The 18,197-nt window shown below is 31.7% G+C and overlaps 2 protein-coding genes and 1 pseudogene across 2 annotated transcripts in view; 1 reads left to right on the forward strand and 2 right to left on the reverse strand.

Annotated features, from left to right (window-relative positions):
- Nucleotides 1-15,638, reverse strand: part of LOC132915854 (uncharacterized) — a 50,294-nt gene extending 34,656 nt beyond the window's left edge. The window contains exon 1 of the mRNA XM_060975621.1: nucleotides 15,378-15,638. Coding sequence (XP_060831604.1) covers nucleotides 15,378-15,441 — 64 coding nt within the window. The 5' untranslated portion in view covers nucleotides 15,442-15,638. The remainder of the gene's footprint in view (nucleotides 1-15,377) is intronic.
- Nucleotides 320-2,961, reverse strand: LOC132915870 (putative serine protease K12H4.7; annotated as a pseudogene).
- A 178-nt stretch (nucleotides 15,639-15,816) lies between the features above and the next one.
- On the forward strand, nucleotides 15,817-17,453 carry LOC132915860 (uncharacterized). The gene is made up of 2 exons (XM_060975628.1): nucleotides 15,817-16,331; nucleotides 16,428-17,453. The coding sequence occupies exons 1-2, from the start codon at nucleotides 15,862-15,864 to the stop codon at nucleotides 16,477-16,479; spliced, it is 522 nt and encodes a 173-aa protein (XP_060831611.1). The 5' UTR covers nucleotides 15,817-15,861; the 3' UTR covers nucleotides 16,480-17,453.
- Nucleotides 17,454-18,197: the final 744 nt, after the last annotated feature.

Consider the following 18,197-nt stretch of genomic DNA (forward strand, 5'->3'; position numbering starts at 1 on the left):
AATATTTTATGAAAATCATACGCATACTCGGTTGATCAATATCTGTAATGGGCACCTTGGCCTCGCCTTAAAGGAATCGAACAAACTCATAACGAAACGATATTCGAAGATGGTACCGTTAAGGAAAGGCCGACGCTATACATATCAGAATCAAAATTCATTTAGTTATGGTGCTCATTTTAAGACACTTTGCACTTATTCAAATTCATGTCGGATCTGTTTTTGCAGATTTTAAAACACCTTAATAAATTATTTGTGTTTAGTATTATTTTAACCAGTTGAACATCTTTTCTCATGCTTGTCAAGAATAAAACATATATAATTAATAGATATGTATTTATTCATTGACTGACGTAAGATATTCGTAGTAAGTTTGTACATGTATTTATTTAATACTTCAGTAATCTACAAAAAATTGTAATAGTGCCATTATGGGCAAACTTGTTTAATTGTATCTATACATGCATTCTAGTTGTTTAAACATAAACACAGAATGGTGAACACTCGTGTATCTTCAGTAACTTGTTATGTACGTACATAGTTAGTTTTAGTCTTAGTTATGCACGAATTGTTTCAACTAAAAATATTTATGTATCATAATTGTTTCACAGAAGTTCATAAAGGAAAATACAAATTGTTCAAAAAGTTAATAAGATAAATTTAATTCTTTTAATACATCATTTTTGTTTAAAAAAATAAAAAACTACTTATCATAAAGTAGTTAAATGTAGCACACACAGCGTTAAAAATATCATATTTAATTATGCAGCCATTCATCTATTAAATGTCCAACCTCAACTCTGGCAGCTTTCAACTGAAGTGGATCATTTTTGGAAGGAGGATACATGTTGGCACAATGAGCAGTACCTATGGTCATAATAATAAATAAATTTTTTGTATTACACGAAAAATGAAAAATTTCAATTAATATGTACACACTATCAATATAAATGACAGGTATTTGCGGATTTGCTGATTTTGTAATTCCCAAAACATGCCAAGGATCAATTGATCCATGTACAAATACTACATTTGTAGTCTTTAAATCTAATCCTCCATACAGAATATTTGTTCTATTCACTGCCGAATTCAGCAAATGAATATTGTACCTGTTAGAATACGGAAATGTTATAATTTTATAGCTAATGATTTATCATAATTGAGAAATGTATTTATCGTAATTTTAAATAAACCTTGGGCCAAATATATCAATGCATTGTTGCACAAAGAAATCTACTGGGAAAGTTTCACTAAATAATTTTGGGCGTGCTGTCGAAGTTTGAAAGAATCCAAATTCTGTACACGTTTGGTACGTCCATTGACGTCCTACAAGAAATATATTTTAAAATACAATAAATAAAAATTAAAACAGCAATAGTATAAGTAAAAAAATACATTACCCCCTTCTGCTTCTTCGCTAGCCCATGTTATGTTCCGAAGTTTATGAATCATTTTATTATACATATAATCCAAACACTTTTTTTCTGATGCTTGTAATATTTTAGTGCTCAAAATTGCAAGTCTGTCAATAGCAATACCCAATGTTTCGTTCGTTAATATGTCGCAGGCACTATCGATAGTTAAATTAGCCATTGCGGAATTATTACGATTGTCTTTATTGTACTGTACAATACCAGCAAAGATGCTTGCTATTGTTTCATACAAATTCGAAATATCATTACGTTTGGTATGTTCGTTGATTGGATCACATAAACTATAAGTAAAAATAATTTTTCAATAATGATATAGTTGATTTGTAAATGAAGAATTTTACTTTTACTTACATAAATTTTTTAGCTATTCCTTGTTGACCGATAGGACGATGTAACATTATATGAAATTGTTTGTTTGCTTCTAGTATTGCATTTACACATGCTTCAGAATATTCTTTGAGGGCATTTTCAACAACAACAAAGTATTCTATAAAGTATAATTATTAATATAAAACACTTCTGTTTTAAATAAAATATTTTTTATATTTAAGTGTATCTTATATTTACCCTGAAAATCAATTTCTGCTAATAAAGGACCACTAGCAGAAACAGCCCCGTGTACTAAATGAGGATATTTATTACGCAACCAAGCAGCTAATGATCCAGCATATGATCCTCCAAATGCAATCCATTTAGTACCAGCTGGTAACTTGTAATTAATATTCATGAATTCTATAAAGTAAGCCAAATCTGCAAGTGCCTGTTGCGATGAAAGATACATTAAATTTTTCACGCCGAGATCCCTGCAGATAACAAAAACGTAACATTATAACTTAAAATGTATCAATTATATATTTTATAAACAATGTTACATACGAAGTAGGATGACTTTGTCCATAAAAGCGGTGTTCCACTTGAAAACATAGCGCCCCAAATTGCTTAGCATATTCGATCCATTGACCTTCTGCCATCCATTTAGCATTTGCTGCAGCTTCACCACTTATCATCAAAAATACTGGACCACCTTTCTTATAGTGCTCTCCAACCTAACCCCAACCTAACGTTTACGAAATATCTCTGAAAAAATAATAAAAAGATTTATATTATAAAATAAAAATTAAGAAATATTTAATATATTCTTATTACCTGTTGCCAAACACGCGCATCAGTTGGATCAAAGTGATCTAGAAACTGTGTAAACCATTCAGCACTTGGAAGTTCATGATCTTCAGATAAAATTGGAGCACCTAGATTACCATATTTGCTTCGACCCCTCATAAAAGTCTCCCATGATATACTATTATTTATAAAATTAACGAAGAATAATAATAGTAGTAAACGGTTCATAGTATCCTAGGTTTGGATAAACTATAAAATATGCATTCTGAAAAAATAAAAACTAAATTTATTATTTATATTACACATAAAAAATTAATATATTACGAATATTATTTTATCAATTTTATTCTCTAATAAATTAAAACATAACGATAACATAGTTAATACTACCTTTTTAAAATACAAGTTGTCTTACATTTATTATTTACAGAAATGATATTTTTAAAATTAGTTCTTATAATATAGGCACTAATATTATTCTTGTACAAATTTACACGTGTTTCTTATATATGAGTACTACAATTTATTAACTTGAAACCATGCTTGGAACAAAATTCCAATCTCTCCAACATGATAAAACTAAAAGAATATAAATATAAAAAGCAGAGGAATGTACTTACAAATTTTATAGTAATGATAAGTTGTTCTTTCCTGTTTAGAGCTTCTTTTTCTTTATAGTACTTATTGAATAATTTACTTAGTTCGTTTTAATATATACAATATTTAGAGAAAACATTATAATTTATAACCTTGATGTAATGAACAATTTTGCTGCTTTGAAAAGGCACTATATGTGTATCGTTAACTTGTTGACTTGTAGCAGCTTGTAGTACGTGCAGTCTAATATATGTCGGGTTGACGGTAGGGGCGTATAATGAATCTTCACCAGTGTGGTTCATGGTTGTCGCACAGATATTTATTACACAAGTATGGCTGATACAAGATTGACAATCGGACGCGGTAGCTGGACGCTAATGACAATGGCCCTAGGTTCGATATAGCGAATCCACGGTCAACGGGATAACGAATATACTTTGCTTCAAAGTCTAAGTCGGACTCAACTTACTACTCGTGATACTAGGAACGCTTGATTGACTCTTAGCTAATCAGGTTACCAGAAAAGAATGACTTTCCGTCGCGACGACGCTGCAGAGGAAAACTATGATGGGGTGTGCCTAAGGGCACGAGATCATCGGATTCGTCAAAGAAAGCCTCCACTCGGAGGGTGAGGGAAATAGACGCTGCTGTTAATTGGTCAATTTCTATGTTGGCGGTTAGAAAAGGATGCTAGCCGCCCTAGAGAGAGAGTTCCTAGCAGGCAACGTCGTACGTGACCAAATCAGGCTTTCCCATAACTTCCCGCAATAGGCGACAGATTTACAGGCTGATAGAATAAAGACTGTTTGTCAATCTGAAGGACTTTAGTTAACTAAGTCCTAAGATTTGTAACGGTTCCTCAGGTTATCTGAACATAAACTGTAAACGATGCATCGGCATCTGGCGATCATCTGGCCCAAAGAATGGGGTCTGTGTGTGGCGAGCTGCGGGGCTGTTGGAATGTCTTATTGTCAAGTGTCTGTACTGCCAATTCTTTAAAGGAAAGCTATGTTACTTTATATCTCTGTTAGGTGGAAGGTTCATCCCGTGACCGTGGCTACGCTCGGCGACCGGTTGTCGCCTCGAGCCTAAACTCATTGTCTCAAGTTTCGAATGACTGTGTCTGGGTTATTTCGTAGATGCTACAGTATTGAGGCTTTTCCAAATAATTCCAACGGGGGGGACCCGGTGTCCTTTCATCTCCGACATATATATATATATATATTATATGTATAGCTGATATAGTATGTGCATTTTTTGTATAGCGCCCCCTATAAAACGGTTTATTACAATAAATATATATATATGTATATCATATACACGAGTATAAGTTAGCAAATAAAAGCGCATAAATTATTTTACGAAAATAGTTCGTGAAAAAAAGACAGATACAAAAGTTCCAGATAACATTACCAAAAATGGCTCTAAATATATGAAAACATTTTAGATTTTAAATAAATGATACATGTAGTTAAAATATTATCAATGTAAACTTTGTAGTGTTAATTGTTAACGTAACTCGTAAGTACACTTATTTGTCTTGTATTACTTTTTGTTGTACTGGATATTAATTAGATTAAATATGTTATAATGAATAAAATCCAATTTTTTTTTTCATTTGAAAAGAGTTACATTAAGAATCTTCTTCTATTATTGATTATACATACACATAATTACTTCTTAAAAGATAATTATCATACAATCTACTAAAACTATATTTTTAATGTTTTATACATTTTTCTACGCATTATACTATTTATCTTATGATATTATAATATTTTATTTTTTATATATTTAATAGTTCCGTTTATATATATTTAAGTATATATTTGTGCATGTTGCAATCTTTTACAAAGTAGAAGATTGAATTCACATATATATTATTAAAAATTTTATTATTGTTATAACATTTAAAAATGCTTGACAAGATCGAAAAAATGTTTTATTTATATCAAAAATTAAATTCAAAGTAAATGTTAATTGAGAGAATATTCTGAGGGTAATAATATAATAAAAGATTGTCTCAATATCTGATAAAAAATACAAAAATCCACATAGCCAACTTCAAATAAAAATGTTCGTAATTATTTGTGTGCTATAGTTCTACTTTCTTATATATAATCAACTATTTGATGGATATAATTCGGTTAAAAAAAATAAAAATAAAACGTTTGTACAAAAACAATATACATAAATATATATATATATATGAGGATATATTTTTTACATTCAATATGCATGTATACATATGTACGTAAACATATAAACAAAATCTTTTTTTGTAAAGTAAGAATCGAAATATAAATGCTTAACATTATAAACTGCATATAACTATTATAGATTATATACATATCACATATAAGCATTTTATCTAACTGAAATAAATCTTCCAGCGATGACATTATCAAAGGTATTTAATCGGAAAATTAATTATCTGTTCTATTTGGTTCCAAATAGTATATACAATAATCACTACAATTAAGGGTTGTCCTATTTGGTTGAAGCTTAGTATATACAAGAACCTACGAAATTAGGGTTTCGTTCTATTTTGAAACTTAGCATTTACAAGAAACTATATAATTATGGAACTGTTCTATTTGGTTTCATTTAGTATATTCAAGAATCACTACAATTAAGGATTGTCCTATTTGGTTGAAACTTAACATATAGGAAAATCTATAAGATTATGGATCTGTTCTATTTGGTTGCATTTAGTATATACAACAATCACTACAATTAAGGATTGTCCTATTTGGTTGAAGCTTAGCATATACGAAAACCTATGAAATTAGTTTTGTGTTCTATTTTGAAACTTAGCATGTACAAGAACCTATAAAATTGTGGATCTGGCCTATTGGGTGGAAACTCATTCTATACACGAACCAATAAAATTAAGAATTCTCCTATTTGGTTGAACCTTAACATATAGAAAAATCTATAAAATTATGGATCTGTTCTATTTGGTTGCATTTAGTATATACAAGAATCACTACAATTAAGGATTGTCCTATTTGGTTGAAACTTAGCATGTTCAAGAACTAACGAAATTAGGGTTTTGTTCTATTTTGAAACTTAGCATGTACAAGAATCTACGAAATTAGGGTTCTGTTCTATCTTGAAACTCAGCATGTACAGGAACCTAAAAATTAAGGATCTGTTCTATTTTTTTCCATATAGTATGTACAAGAATCACTTCAATTAAGTATTATCCTATTTGGTTGAAGCTTAGCATATACAAGAACCTACGAAATTAGGGTTTCGTTCTATTTTGAAACTTAGCATGTACTAGAACCTATACAATTATGGACCTGTTCTATTTGGTTGCATTTAGTATATACAAGAATCATTACAATTAAGGATTGTCCTATTTGGATGAAGCTTAGCATATGCATGAACCTACGAAATTTATGTTCTGTTCTATTTTGAAACATAGCATGTACAAGAACCTATAAAATTGTGGATCTGTCCTTTTTGGTGGAATCTCATTATATACAAGCACCAGTAAAATTAAGAATTCTCCTATTTGGTTGAAACTTAGCATATAGAAAAATCAATAAAATTGTGGATCTGTTCTAATTGGTTGAATTTAGTATACACAAGAACCACTAAAGTTAAGGATTGTAGTATTTGGTTGAAGCTTATCATGTACAAGAACCTACGAAATTAGTTTTGTGTTCTATTTTGAAATATAGCCTGTACAAGATCCTATAAAATTGTGGATCCGATCTATTTGCTTGCATTTAGTATATACAAGAAAAACTACAATTAAGGATTGTCCTATTTGGTTGAAACTTAACATATAGGAAAATCTATAAAATTATGGATCTGTTCTATTTGGTTGCATTTAGTATATACAAGAATCACTAAAATTAAGGATTGTCCTATTTGGTTGAAGCTTAGCATGTACAAGAACCTATAAAATTGTGGATCTGGCCTATTTGGTGGAAACTCATTCTATGCACGAACCAATAAAATTATGAACTCTCCTATTTGGTTGAAACTTAGCATATAGGAAAATCTATAAAATTATGGATCTGTTCTAATTGTTTGAATTTAGTATACACAAGAACCACTAAAATTAAGGATTGTAGTATTTGGTTGAAGCTTAGCATATACAAGAACATACGAAATTAGGGTTTTGTTCTATTTTGAAACTTAGCATGTACAAGAACCAACGAAATTATGGTTCTGTTCTATTTTGAAACTTAGCTGTACAAGAACCTAAAAATTATGGATCTGTTCTATTTTGTTGGATTTAGTATGTATAAGAATCACTACAATTAAGGATTGTCCTATTTGGTTGAAGCTTAGCATATGCATGAACCTACGAAATTAGGGTTTTCTTCTATTTTGAAACTTAGCATGTACAAGAACCAACGAAATTATGGTTCTGTTCTATTTTGAAACTTAGCATGTACAAGAACGTATAAAATTGTGGATCTGGCCTATTTGGTGGAAACTCATTCTATGCACGAACCAATAAAATTAAGAATTCTCCTATTTGGTTGAAACTTAGCATATAGGAAAATCTATAAAATTATGGATCTGTTCTAATTGTTTGAATTTAGTATACACAAGAACCACTAAAATTAAGGATTGTAGTATTTGGTTGAAGCTTAGCATATACAAGAACGTACGAAATTAGGGTTCTGTTCCTTTTTGAAACTTAGCATGTACAAGAACCTACGAAATTAGGGTTCTGTTCTATTTTGAAACTTAGCATGTACAAGAACCTACGAAAATAGGGTTCTGTTCTATTAGAAAACTTAGCATGTACAAGAACCTACGAAAATAGGGTTCTGTTCTATTATAAAACTTAGCATGTACAAGAACCTATGTAATTATGGGTCTGTTCTAATTGTTTGAATTTAGTATACACAAGAACCACTAAAATTAAGGATTGTAGTATTTGGTTGAAGCTTAGCATATACAAGAACATACGAAATTAGGGTTTTGTTCTATTTTGAAACTTAGCATGTACAAGAACCAACGAAATTATGGTTCTGTTCTATTTTGAAACTTAGCATGTACAAGAACCTACGAAATTAGGGTTCTGTTCTATTTTGAAACTTAGCATGTACAAGAACCTACGCAAATAGGGTTCTGTTCTATTATAAAACTTAGCATGTACGAGAACCTATGTAATTATGGATCTGTTCTAATTGTTTAAATTTAGTATACACAAGAACCACTAAAATTAATTATTGTAGTATTTGGTTGAAGCTTAGCATATACAAGAACATACGAAATTAGGGTTTTGTTCTATTTTGAAACTTAGCATGTACAAGAACCAACGAAATTATGGTTCTGTTCTATTTGGAAACTTAGCATGTACAAGAACGTATAAAATTGTGGATCTGGCCTATTTGGTGGAAACTCATTCTATGCACGAAAGAAAATAAAATTAAGAATTCTCCTATTTGGTTGAAACTTAGCATATAGGAAAATCTATAAAATTATGGATCTGTTCTAATTGTTTGAATTTAGTATACATAAGAACCACTAAAATTAAGGATTGTAGTATTTGGTTGAAGCTTAGCTTATACAAGAACATACGAAATTAGGGTTTTGTTCTATTTTGAAACTTAGCATGTACAAGAACCAACGAAATTATGGTTCTGTTCTATTTTGAAACTTAGCATGTACAAGAACGTATAAAATTGTGGATTTGGCCTATTTGGTGGAAACTCATTCTATGCACGAACCAATAAAATTAAGAATTCTCCTATGTGGTTGAAACTTAGCATATAGGAAATCTATAAAATTATGGATCTGTTCTAATTTGTTGAATTTAGTATATACAAGAATCACTAAAGTTAAGGATTGCAGTATTTGGTTGAAGCGTAGCGTGTACAAGAACCTACGAAATTAGTTTTCTGTTATATTTCGTAACTTAGCATGTACAAGAACCTAAAAATTATGGATCTGTTCTATCTGGTTCCATTTAGTATATTCAAGAATCACTACAATTAAGCATTGTCCTATTTGGTTGAATCTTAGCATATACAAGAACCTACGAATTTAGGGTTATGCTCTACTTTGAAACTTAGCATGTACAAGTACCTACGAAATTAGGGTCCTATTCTATTTTGAAACATATCGTGTACAAGAACACACAAAATTAGTGTTCTGTTCTTTTCTGAAACTTAGCATGTACAAGAACCTACGAAAATAGGGTTCTGTTCTATTATAAAACTTAGCATGTACAAGAACCTATGTAATTATAGATCTGTTCTAATTGTTTGAATTTAGTATACACAAGAACCACTAAAATTAAGGATTGTAGTATTTGGTTGAAGCTTAGCATATACAAGAACATACGAAATTAGGGTTTTGTTCTATTTTGAAACTTAGCATGTACAAGAACCAACGAAATTATGGTTCTGTTCTATTTGGAAACTTAGCTGTACAAGAACCTAAAAATTATGGATCTGTTCTATATTGTTGCATTTAGTATGTACAAGAATCACTACAATTAAGGATTGTCCTATTTGGTTGAAGCTTAGCATACGCATGAACCTACGAAATTAGGGTTTTGTTCTATTGTGAAACTTAGCATGTACAAGAACGTATAAATTTGTGGCTCTGGCCTATTTGGTGGAAACTCATTCTATGCACGAACCAATAAAATGAAGAATTCTCCTATTTGGTTGAAACTTAGCATATAGGAAATATATAAAATTATGGATCTGTTCTAATTGGTTGAATTTAGTATACACAAGAACCACTAAAGTTAAGGATTGTAGTATTTGGTTGAAGCTTAGTGTGTACAAGAACATACGAAATTAGGGTTTTGTTCTATTTTGAAACATAGCATGTACAAGAACCTACGAAATTATGGTTCTGTTCTATTTTGTTGCATTTAGTATATACAAGAATCACTACAATTAAGGATTGTCCTATTTGGTTGAAGCTTAGCATATGCATGAACGTACGAAATTAGGGTTTTGTTCTATTTTGAAACTTAGCATGTACAAGAACGTATAAAATTGTGGATCTGGCCTATTTGGTGGAAACTCATTCTATGCACGAACCAATAAAATTAAGAATTCTCCTATTTGGTTGAAACTTAGCATATAGGAAAATCTATAAAATTATGGATCTGTTCTAATTGTTTGAATTTAGTATACACAAGAATCACTAAAATTAAGGATTGTAGTATTTGGTTGAAGCTTAGCATATACAAGAACATACGAAATTAGGGTTTTGTTCTATTTTGAAACTTAGCATGTACAGGAACCAACGAAATTATGGTTCTGTTCTATTTTGAAACTTAGCATGTACAAGAACGTATAAAATTGTGGATCTGGCCTATTTGGTGGAAACTCATTCTATGCACGAACCAATAAAATTAAGAATTCTCCTATTTGGTTGAAACTTAGCGTATAGGAAAATCTATAAAATTATGGATCTGTTCTAATTGTTTGAATTTAGTATACACAAGAACCACTAAAATTAAGGATTGTAGTATTTGGTTGAAGCTTAGCATATACAAGAACATACGAAATTAGGGTTTTGTTCTATTTTGAAACTTATCATGTACAAGAACCAACGAAATTATGGTTCTGTTCTATTTTGAAACTTAGCTGTACAAGAACCTTAAAATTATGGTTCTGTTCTATTTTGTTGCATTTAGTATATACAAGAATCACTACAATTAAGGATTGTCCTATTTGGTTGAAGCTTAGCATATGCATGAACCTACGAAATTAGGGTTTTGTCCTATTTTGAAACTTAGCATGTACAAGAACGTATAAAATTGTGGATCTGGCCTATTTGGTGGAAACTCATTCTATGCACGAACCAATAAAATCAAGAATTCTCCTATTTGGTTGAAACTTAGCATATAGGAAAATCTATAAAATTATGGATCTGTTCTAATTGTTTGAATTTAGTATACACAAGAACCACTAAAATTAAGGATTGTAGTATTTGGTTGAAGCTTAGCATATACAAGAACATACGAAATTAGGGTTTTGTTCTATTTTGAAACTTAGCATGTACAAGAACCAACGAAATTATGGTTCTGTTCTATTTTGAAACTTAGCATGTACAAGAACGTATAAAATTGTGGATCTGGCCTATTTGGTGGAAACTCATTCTATACACGAACCAATAATATTAAGAATTCTCCTATTTGGTTGAAACTTAGCATATAGGAAATATATAAAATTATGGATCTGGTCTAATTGGTTGAATTTAGTATACACAAGAACCACTAAAGTTAAGGATTGTAGAATTTGGTTGAAGCTTAGCGTGTACAAGAACAGACGAAATTAGGGTTCTGTTCCTTTTTGAAACTTAGCATGTACAATAACCTACGAAATTAGGGTTCTGTTCTATTTTGAAACTTAGCATGTACAAGAATCTACGAAAATAGGGTTCTGTTCTATTATAAAACTTAGCATGTACAAGAACCTACGAAAATAGTGTTCTGTTCTATTATAAAACTTAGCATGTACAAGAACCTATGTAATTATGGGTCTGTTCTAATTGTTTGAATTTAGTATACACAAGAACCACTAAAATTAAGGATTGTAGTATTTGGTTGAAGCTTAGCATATACAAGAACATACGAAATTAGGGTTTTGTTCTTTTTTGAAACTTAGCATGTACAAGAACCAACGAAATTATGGTTCTGTTCTATTTTGAAACTTAGCATGTACAAGAACCTACGAAATTAGGGTTCTGTTCTATTTTGAAACTTAGCATGTACAAGAACCTACGCAAATAGGGTTCTGTTCTATTATAAAACTTAGCATGTACAAGAACCTATGTAATAATGGATCTGTTCTAATTGTTTGAATTTAGTATACACAAGAACCACTAAAATTAAGGATTGTAGTATTTGGTTGAAGCTTAGCATATACAAGAACATACGAAATTAGGGTTTTGTTCTATTTTGAAACTTAGCATGTACAAGAACCAACGAAATTATGGTTCTGTTCTATTTGGAAACATAGCATGTACAAGAACGTATAAAATTGTGGATCTGGCCTATTTGGTGGAAACTCATTCTATGCACGAAAGAAAATAAAATTAAGAATTCTCCTATTTGGTTGAAACTTAGCATATAGGAAAATCTATAAAATTATGGATCTGTTCTAATTGTTTGAATTTAGTATACACAAGAACCACTAAAATTAAGGATTGTAGTATTTGGTTGAAGCTTAGCTTATACAAGAACATACGAAATTAGGGTTTTGTTCTATTTTGAAACTTAGCATGTACAAGAACCAACGAAATTATGGTTCTGTTCTATTTTGAAACTTAGCATGTACAAGAACGTATAAAATTGTGGATTTGGCCTATTTGGTGGAAACTCATTCTATGCACGAACCAATAAAATTAAGAATTCTCCTATGTGGTTGAAACTTAGCATATAGGAAATCTATAAAATTATGGATCTGTTCTAATTTGTTGAATTTAGTATATACAAGAACCACTAAAGTTAAGGATTGCAGTATTTGGTTGAAGCGTAGCGTGTACAAGAACCTACGAAATTAGTTTACTGTTATATTTCGTAACTTAGCATGTACAAGAACTTAAAAATTATGGATCTGTTCTATCTGGTTCCATTTAGTATATTCAAGAATCACTACAATTAAGCATTGTCCTATTTGGTTGAATCTTAGCATATACAAGAACCTACGAATTTAGGGTTATGCTCTACTTTGAAACTTAGCATGTACAAGTACCTACGAAAATAGGGTTCTGTTCTATTATAAAACTTAGCATGTACAAGAACCTATGTAATTATAGATCTGTTCTAATTGTTTGAATTTAGTATACACAAGAACCACTAAAATTAAGGATTGTAGTATTTGGTTGAAGCTTAGCATATACAAGAACATACGAAATTAGGGTTTTGTTCTATTTTGAAACTTAGCATGTACAAGAACCAACGAAATTATGGTTCTGTTCTATTTTGAAACTTAGCTGTACAAGAACCTAAAAATTATGGTTCTGTTCTATTTTGTTGCATTTAGTATATACAAGAATCACTACAATTAAGGATTGTCCTATTTGGTTGAAGCTTAGCATATGCATGAACCTACGAAATTAGGGTTTTGTCCTATTTTGAAACTTAGCATGTACAAGAACGTATAAAATTGTGGATCTGGCCTATTTGGTGGAAACTCATTCTATGCACGAACCAATAAAATCAAGAATTCTCCTATTTGGTTGAAACTTAGCATATAGGAAAATCTATAAAATTATGGATCTGTTCTAATTGTTTGAATTTAGTATACACAAGAACCACTAAAATTAAGGATTGTAGTATTTGGTTGAAGCTTAGCATATACAAGAACATACGAAATTAGGGTTTTGTTCTATTTTGAAACTTAGCATGTACAAGAACCAACGAAATTATGGTTCTGTTCTATTTTGAAACTTAGCATGTACAAGACCGTATAAAATTGTGGATCTGGCCTATTTGGTGGAAACTCATTCTATGCACGAACCAATAAAATTAAGAATTCTCCTATTTGGTTGAAACTTAGCATATAGGAAAATCTATAAAATTATGGATCTGGTCTATTTGGTTGCATTTAGTATATACAAGAATCATTACAATTAAGGATTGTCCTATTTGGATGAAGCTTAGCATATGCATGAACCTACGAAATTTATGTTCTGTTCTATTTTGAAACATAGCATGTACAAGAACCTATAAAATTGTGGATCTGGCCTATTTGGTGGAAACTCATTCTATGCACGAACCAATAAAATTAAGAATTCTCCTATTTGGTTGAAACTTAGCATATAGGAAAATCTATAAAATTATGGATCTGTTCTAATTGGTTGAATTTAGTATACACAAGAATCACTAAAGTTAAGGATTGTAGTAATTGGTTGAAGCTTAGCGTGTACAAGAACATACGAAATTAGGGTTCTGTTCCTTTTTGAAACTTAGCATGTACAAGAACTTACGAAATTAGGGTTCTGTTCTATTTTGAAACTTAGCATGTACAAGAACCTACGAAAATAGGGTTCTGTTCTATAATAAAACTTAGCATGTACAAGAACCTACGAAAATAGGGTTCTGTTCTATTATAAAACTTTGCATGTACAAGAACCTATGTAATTATGGATCTGTTCTAATTGTTTGAATTTAGTATACACAAGAAACACTAAAATTAAGGATTGTAGTATTTGGTTGAAGCTTAGCATATACAAGAACATACGAAATTAGGGTTTTGTTCTATTTTAAAACTTAGCATGTACAAGAACCAACGAAATTATGGTTCTGTTCTATTTTGAAACTTAGCTGTACAAGAACCTAAAAATTATGGTTCTGTTCTATTTTGTTGCATTTAGTATATACAAGAATCACTACAATTAAGGATTGTCCTATTTGGTTGAAGCTTAGCATATGCATGAACCTACGAAATTAGGATTTTGTTCTATTTTGAAACTTAGCATGTACAAGAACGTATAAAATTGTGGATCTGGCCTATTTGGTGGAAACTCATTCTATGCACGAACCAATAAAATCAAGAATTCTCCTATTTGGTTGAAACTTAGCATACAGGAAAATCTATAAAATTATGGATCTGTTCTAATTGTTTGAATTTAGTATACACAAGAACCACTAAAATTAAGGATTGTAGTATTTGGTTGAAGCTTAGCATATACAAGAACATACGAAATTAGGGTTTTGTTCTATTTTGAAACTTAGCATGTACAAGAACCGACGAAATTATGGTTCTGTTTTATTTGGAAACTTAGCATGTACAAGAACGTATAAAATTGTGGATCTGGCCTATTTGGTGGAAACTCATTCTATGCACGAAAGAAAATAAAATTAAGAATTCTCCTATTTGGTTGAAACTTAGCATATAGGAAAATCGCTGATCCGGTGCGGAGAACTTCGGAGAAGTTGGTGGGCCCATATCTGTCAAGACCACTCACCTCACCTTCACGTGGGGCTCCCCGTCACCCTGCATCGGTCCCGACCGGGATAGGGTGCGAAAGAGTGAGTGGCACCAAGACGAGAAGACGATAAAACAATTTTAGTAGTTAACGCAAGTGATTATGATCAAATTCTAACAATTAAAGTAAGCCCGATCTCTAATAAACTTAATTATATTATTAATATAACATATATAATACGAGAGACATCGTAAAGTCGGGTAGAATTTCTCTGTAACACATTAATTCAGTGGTGGATTCAGTGGTGAGTAAAAAGCAGTGGTGAGAAAACTGACAAAAAACATTACTTACAATGGTATCGACTGCCGATGTGAGTTTCGAGCCAGTATACAAGGATGATCGTGAGCGTGGCCATAATGACGATTTCTGACGAAGAGAGGTCACTTCACGTTTCTTCAGCTTCCGCCAGCTGGCTACTTTCTTCGGCAGACGATTGAACTCGACTGAACACAGAGCACAGCGCACGGAGCCTGCTTGCACCGTTTGCGAAAAAGCAGCAACGCGCACGAGCGAGTATTGACCAATCAGGATCGCGCGAATGGCCATTATTAACCCCACGCAACCCTGGCCTAATTTTTTCTCAGATTTAAAAAGTGCCTTTGCCTGTGTGCGTATATGAGATCCATGGATACCGTGGATACCATGGAAACCAAGGCAACCATGAATACCAAGGCAAGTCAAATACCTTGGACTTTACATAGATACACACTTCACATGGGGAGCACGAGGCGGGTATGGGTTCTCAGTGCGTAGCATCATGCCTTGAGAAACCCCGATGTATCTGATGTTCACCTATAGTCGGGTGGCGGCTGGTCGGCGCTGTGGCGCCCGTCAGATCGCTGATCCGGTGCGGAGAACTTCGGAGAAGTTGGTGGGCCCATATCTGTCAAGACCACTCACCTCACCTTCACGTGGGGCTCCCCGTCACCCTGCATCGGTCCCGACCGGGGTAGGGTGCGAAAGAGTGAGTGGCACCAAGACGAGAAGGCAAGGCACCAACACGATAAAACAAACCCTTGATGATGAAGATAATGATGATATGTCGGAAAATATAAATAATGAAGTTTGCGGTGCAGGGGAGGGATACCCCAGTACCGGCGCAGACGTGGGTGGTGAAGCGGGCCCCGCTGTGTCGTTAGCTTGTGACCGTGGCCGGATGGGGGTGGACCACCAGGCCCCCATTCATGTTATCACGACTGGTGAGGAGGAAGAAGGAGACATTGAAATGGAAGAGGCTCCGATAGTGTAAGCTACATCAAAATTGATAAATGACAAATTGATAAATGACAAATTGATAAATGATAAATTGATAAATGACTACGAATTATTGTCTTTTTACAGAATACAGCGAGGTGCCGGGTATTCAACCGCCTTGCTTGGAACGTATATATAATCAACAAATAAAGGACACGAAATACAGCACACTCTTCTCTTAATACTGAACATTTTACTAATGAATTATAAATAGCCTATATGCAAGTATTATTTACATATTTAATTCGCCACAAACTGCATACAATTATATGTAATCACATATAATTATATATAATCACATATAAAATAAATACAATTGTTTGATGAGATAAGCTACAAATACCACTTCCCAGTGACAATTAATCTAGAACTTATATTTGTCACCAAAAATTATGAACATTATAATGTAATGTGCGCTTTCCCTTTAATTAAAATTATAATACTATAATAACAGATAGACTGCACTGTTGCTCGTTGCAAAATGAACATCTTAAAATATCAACCCTGTTTCTACATACAACTCACTAATATCTATGTACAACTATTATGATACACTTTATACATTTCTCAAGTATGAATTACCACTACGTTCACGAGTGCTTAGAGGAAAACAAGATAAATATAATTAAAGTAAGTACAGGCGAAAATACTGCGGATATTTTTACGAAGGCACTGTGTAGAGAGAAATTTGAAAGGTTTAGGTCATGGATGAATGTAAACTAAGAGGAATGTAAATAAAGTAATAAGGTTTAAAGGTTCTATTAAGTAATTCGACAAATCATGTAAATCCGATAAGCAGACGTTAAGAAGCATCTGGAAGAGTCGGTTGACAACAAGCGAGCGTGCGAGTAGGTTTACGAGGTCTTCAGAGTATAACATATGTGTATAACTGTTGTGTGTTGAATAAAGTGAACTATTTGAATTTCCGAATATATATATGTATATATATATGTATATTGTTTTTGTACAAACGTTTTATTTTTATTTTTTTTAACCGAACTATATCCATCAAATAGTTGATTATATATAAGAAAGTAGAACTATAGCACACAAATAATTACGAACATTTTTATTTGAAGTTGGCTATGTGGATTTTTGTATTTTTTATCAGATATTGAGACAATCTTTTATTATATTATTACCCTCAGAATATTCTCTCAATTAACATTTACTTTGAATTTAATTTTTGATATAAATAAAACATTTTTTCGATCTTGTCAAGCATTTTTAAATGTTATAACAATAATAAAATTTTATTAAATATATATGTGAATTCAATCTTCTACTTTGTAAAAGATTGCAACATGCACAATTTATTTGTTGATAATATATACGTTCGACAAGTTTTATTTTTTAAATTCATTTATTCATGACATTACACATATACATTAGAGACGTTATAGACATTATTACACATATATATTGTAGACGTCACGTTAACGACTATACAATAGAATGGCGGCATTAAATTGGCATCACGTGTAACTTCATAAAAGATATAACTTAGAAAAAACGAAGCTGGCACCCCGCTGGGGGTAGCCTCTCACATGCCATATTTATTTTTATTTTATTTTATTTTCTTTTCTTTCTTTTTTTTTTCTCACCAATAAGATATAACACTTTACCAAATGTCCTTCAGGACAAATTGGAAAAATACCAAAATAAAAAGAAAAAGAGAAAAAATATATATATATCTACGTATATTTTTTTAGTTTTTTAGTTCTTTTATTAGTTTAGTTTACTACATGCAAAGCACATCCCAAAGATTGATTTCGTCTATTATTGTATAATCATTATTTTAAATTAAACATAATAAAACATGTTTTACAAGGTAAACGCAATATCTGTACAGCTTGC

This window comes from Bombus pascuorum, unplaced genomic scaffold (genome assembly GCF_905332965.1).
Source record: "Bombus pascuorum unplaced genomic scaffold, iyBomPasc1.1, whole genome shotgun sequence".
NCBI classification, from domain to species: Eukaryota; Metazoa; Arthropoda; class Insecta; order Hymenoptera; family Apidae; genus Bombus; species Bombus pascuorum.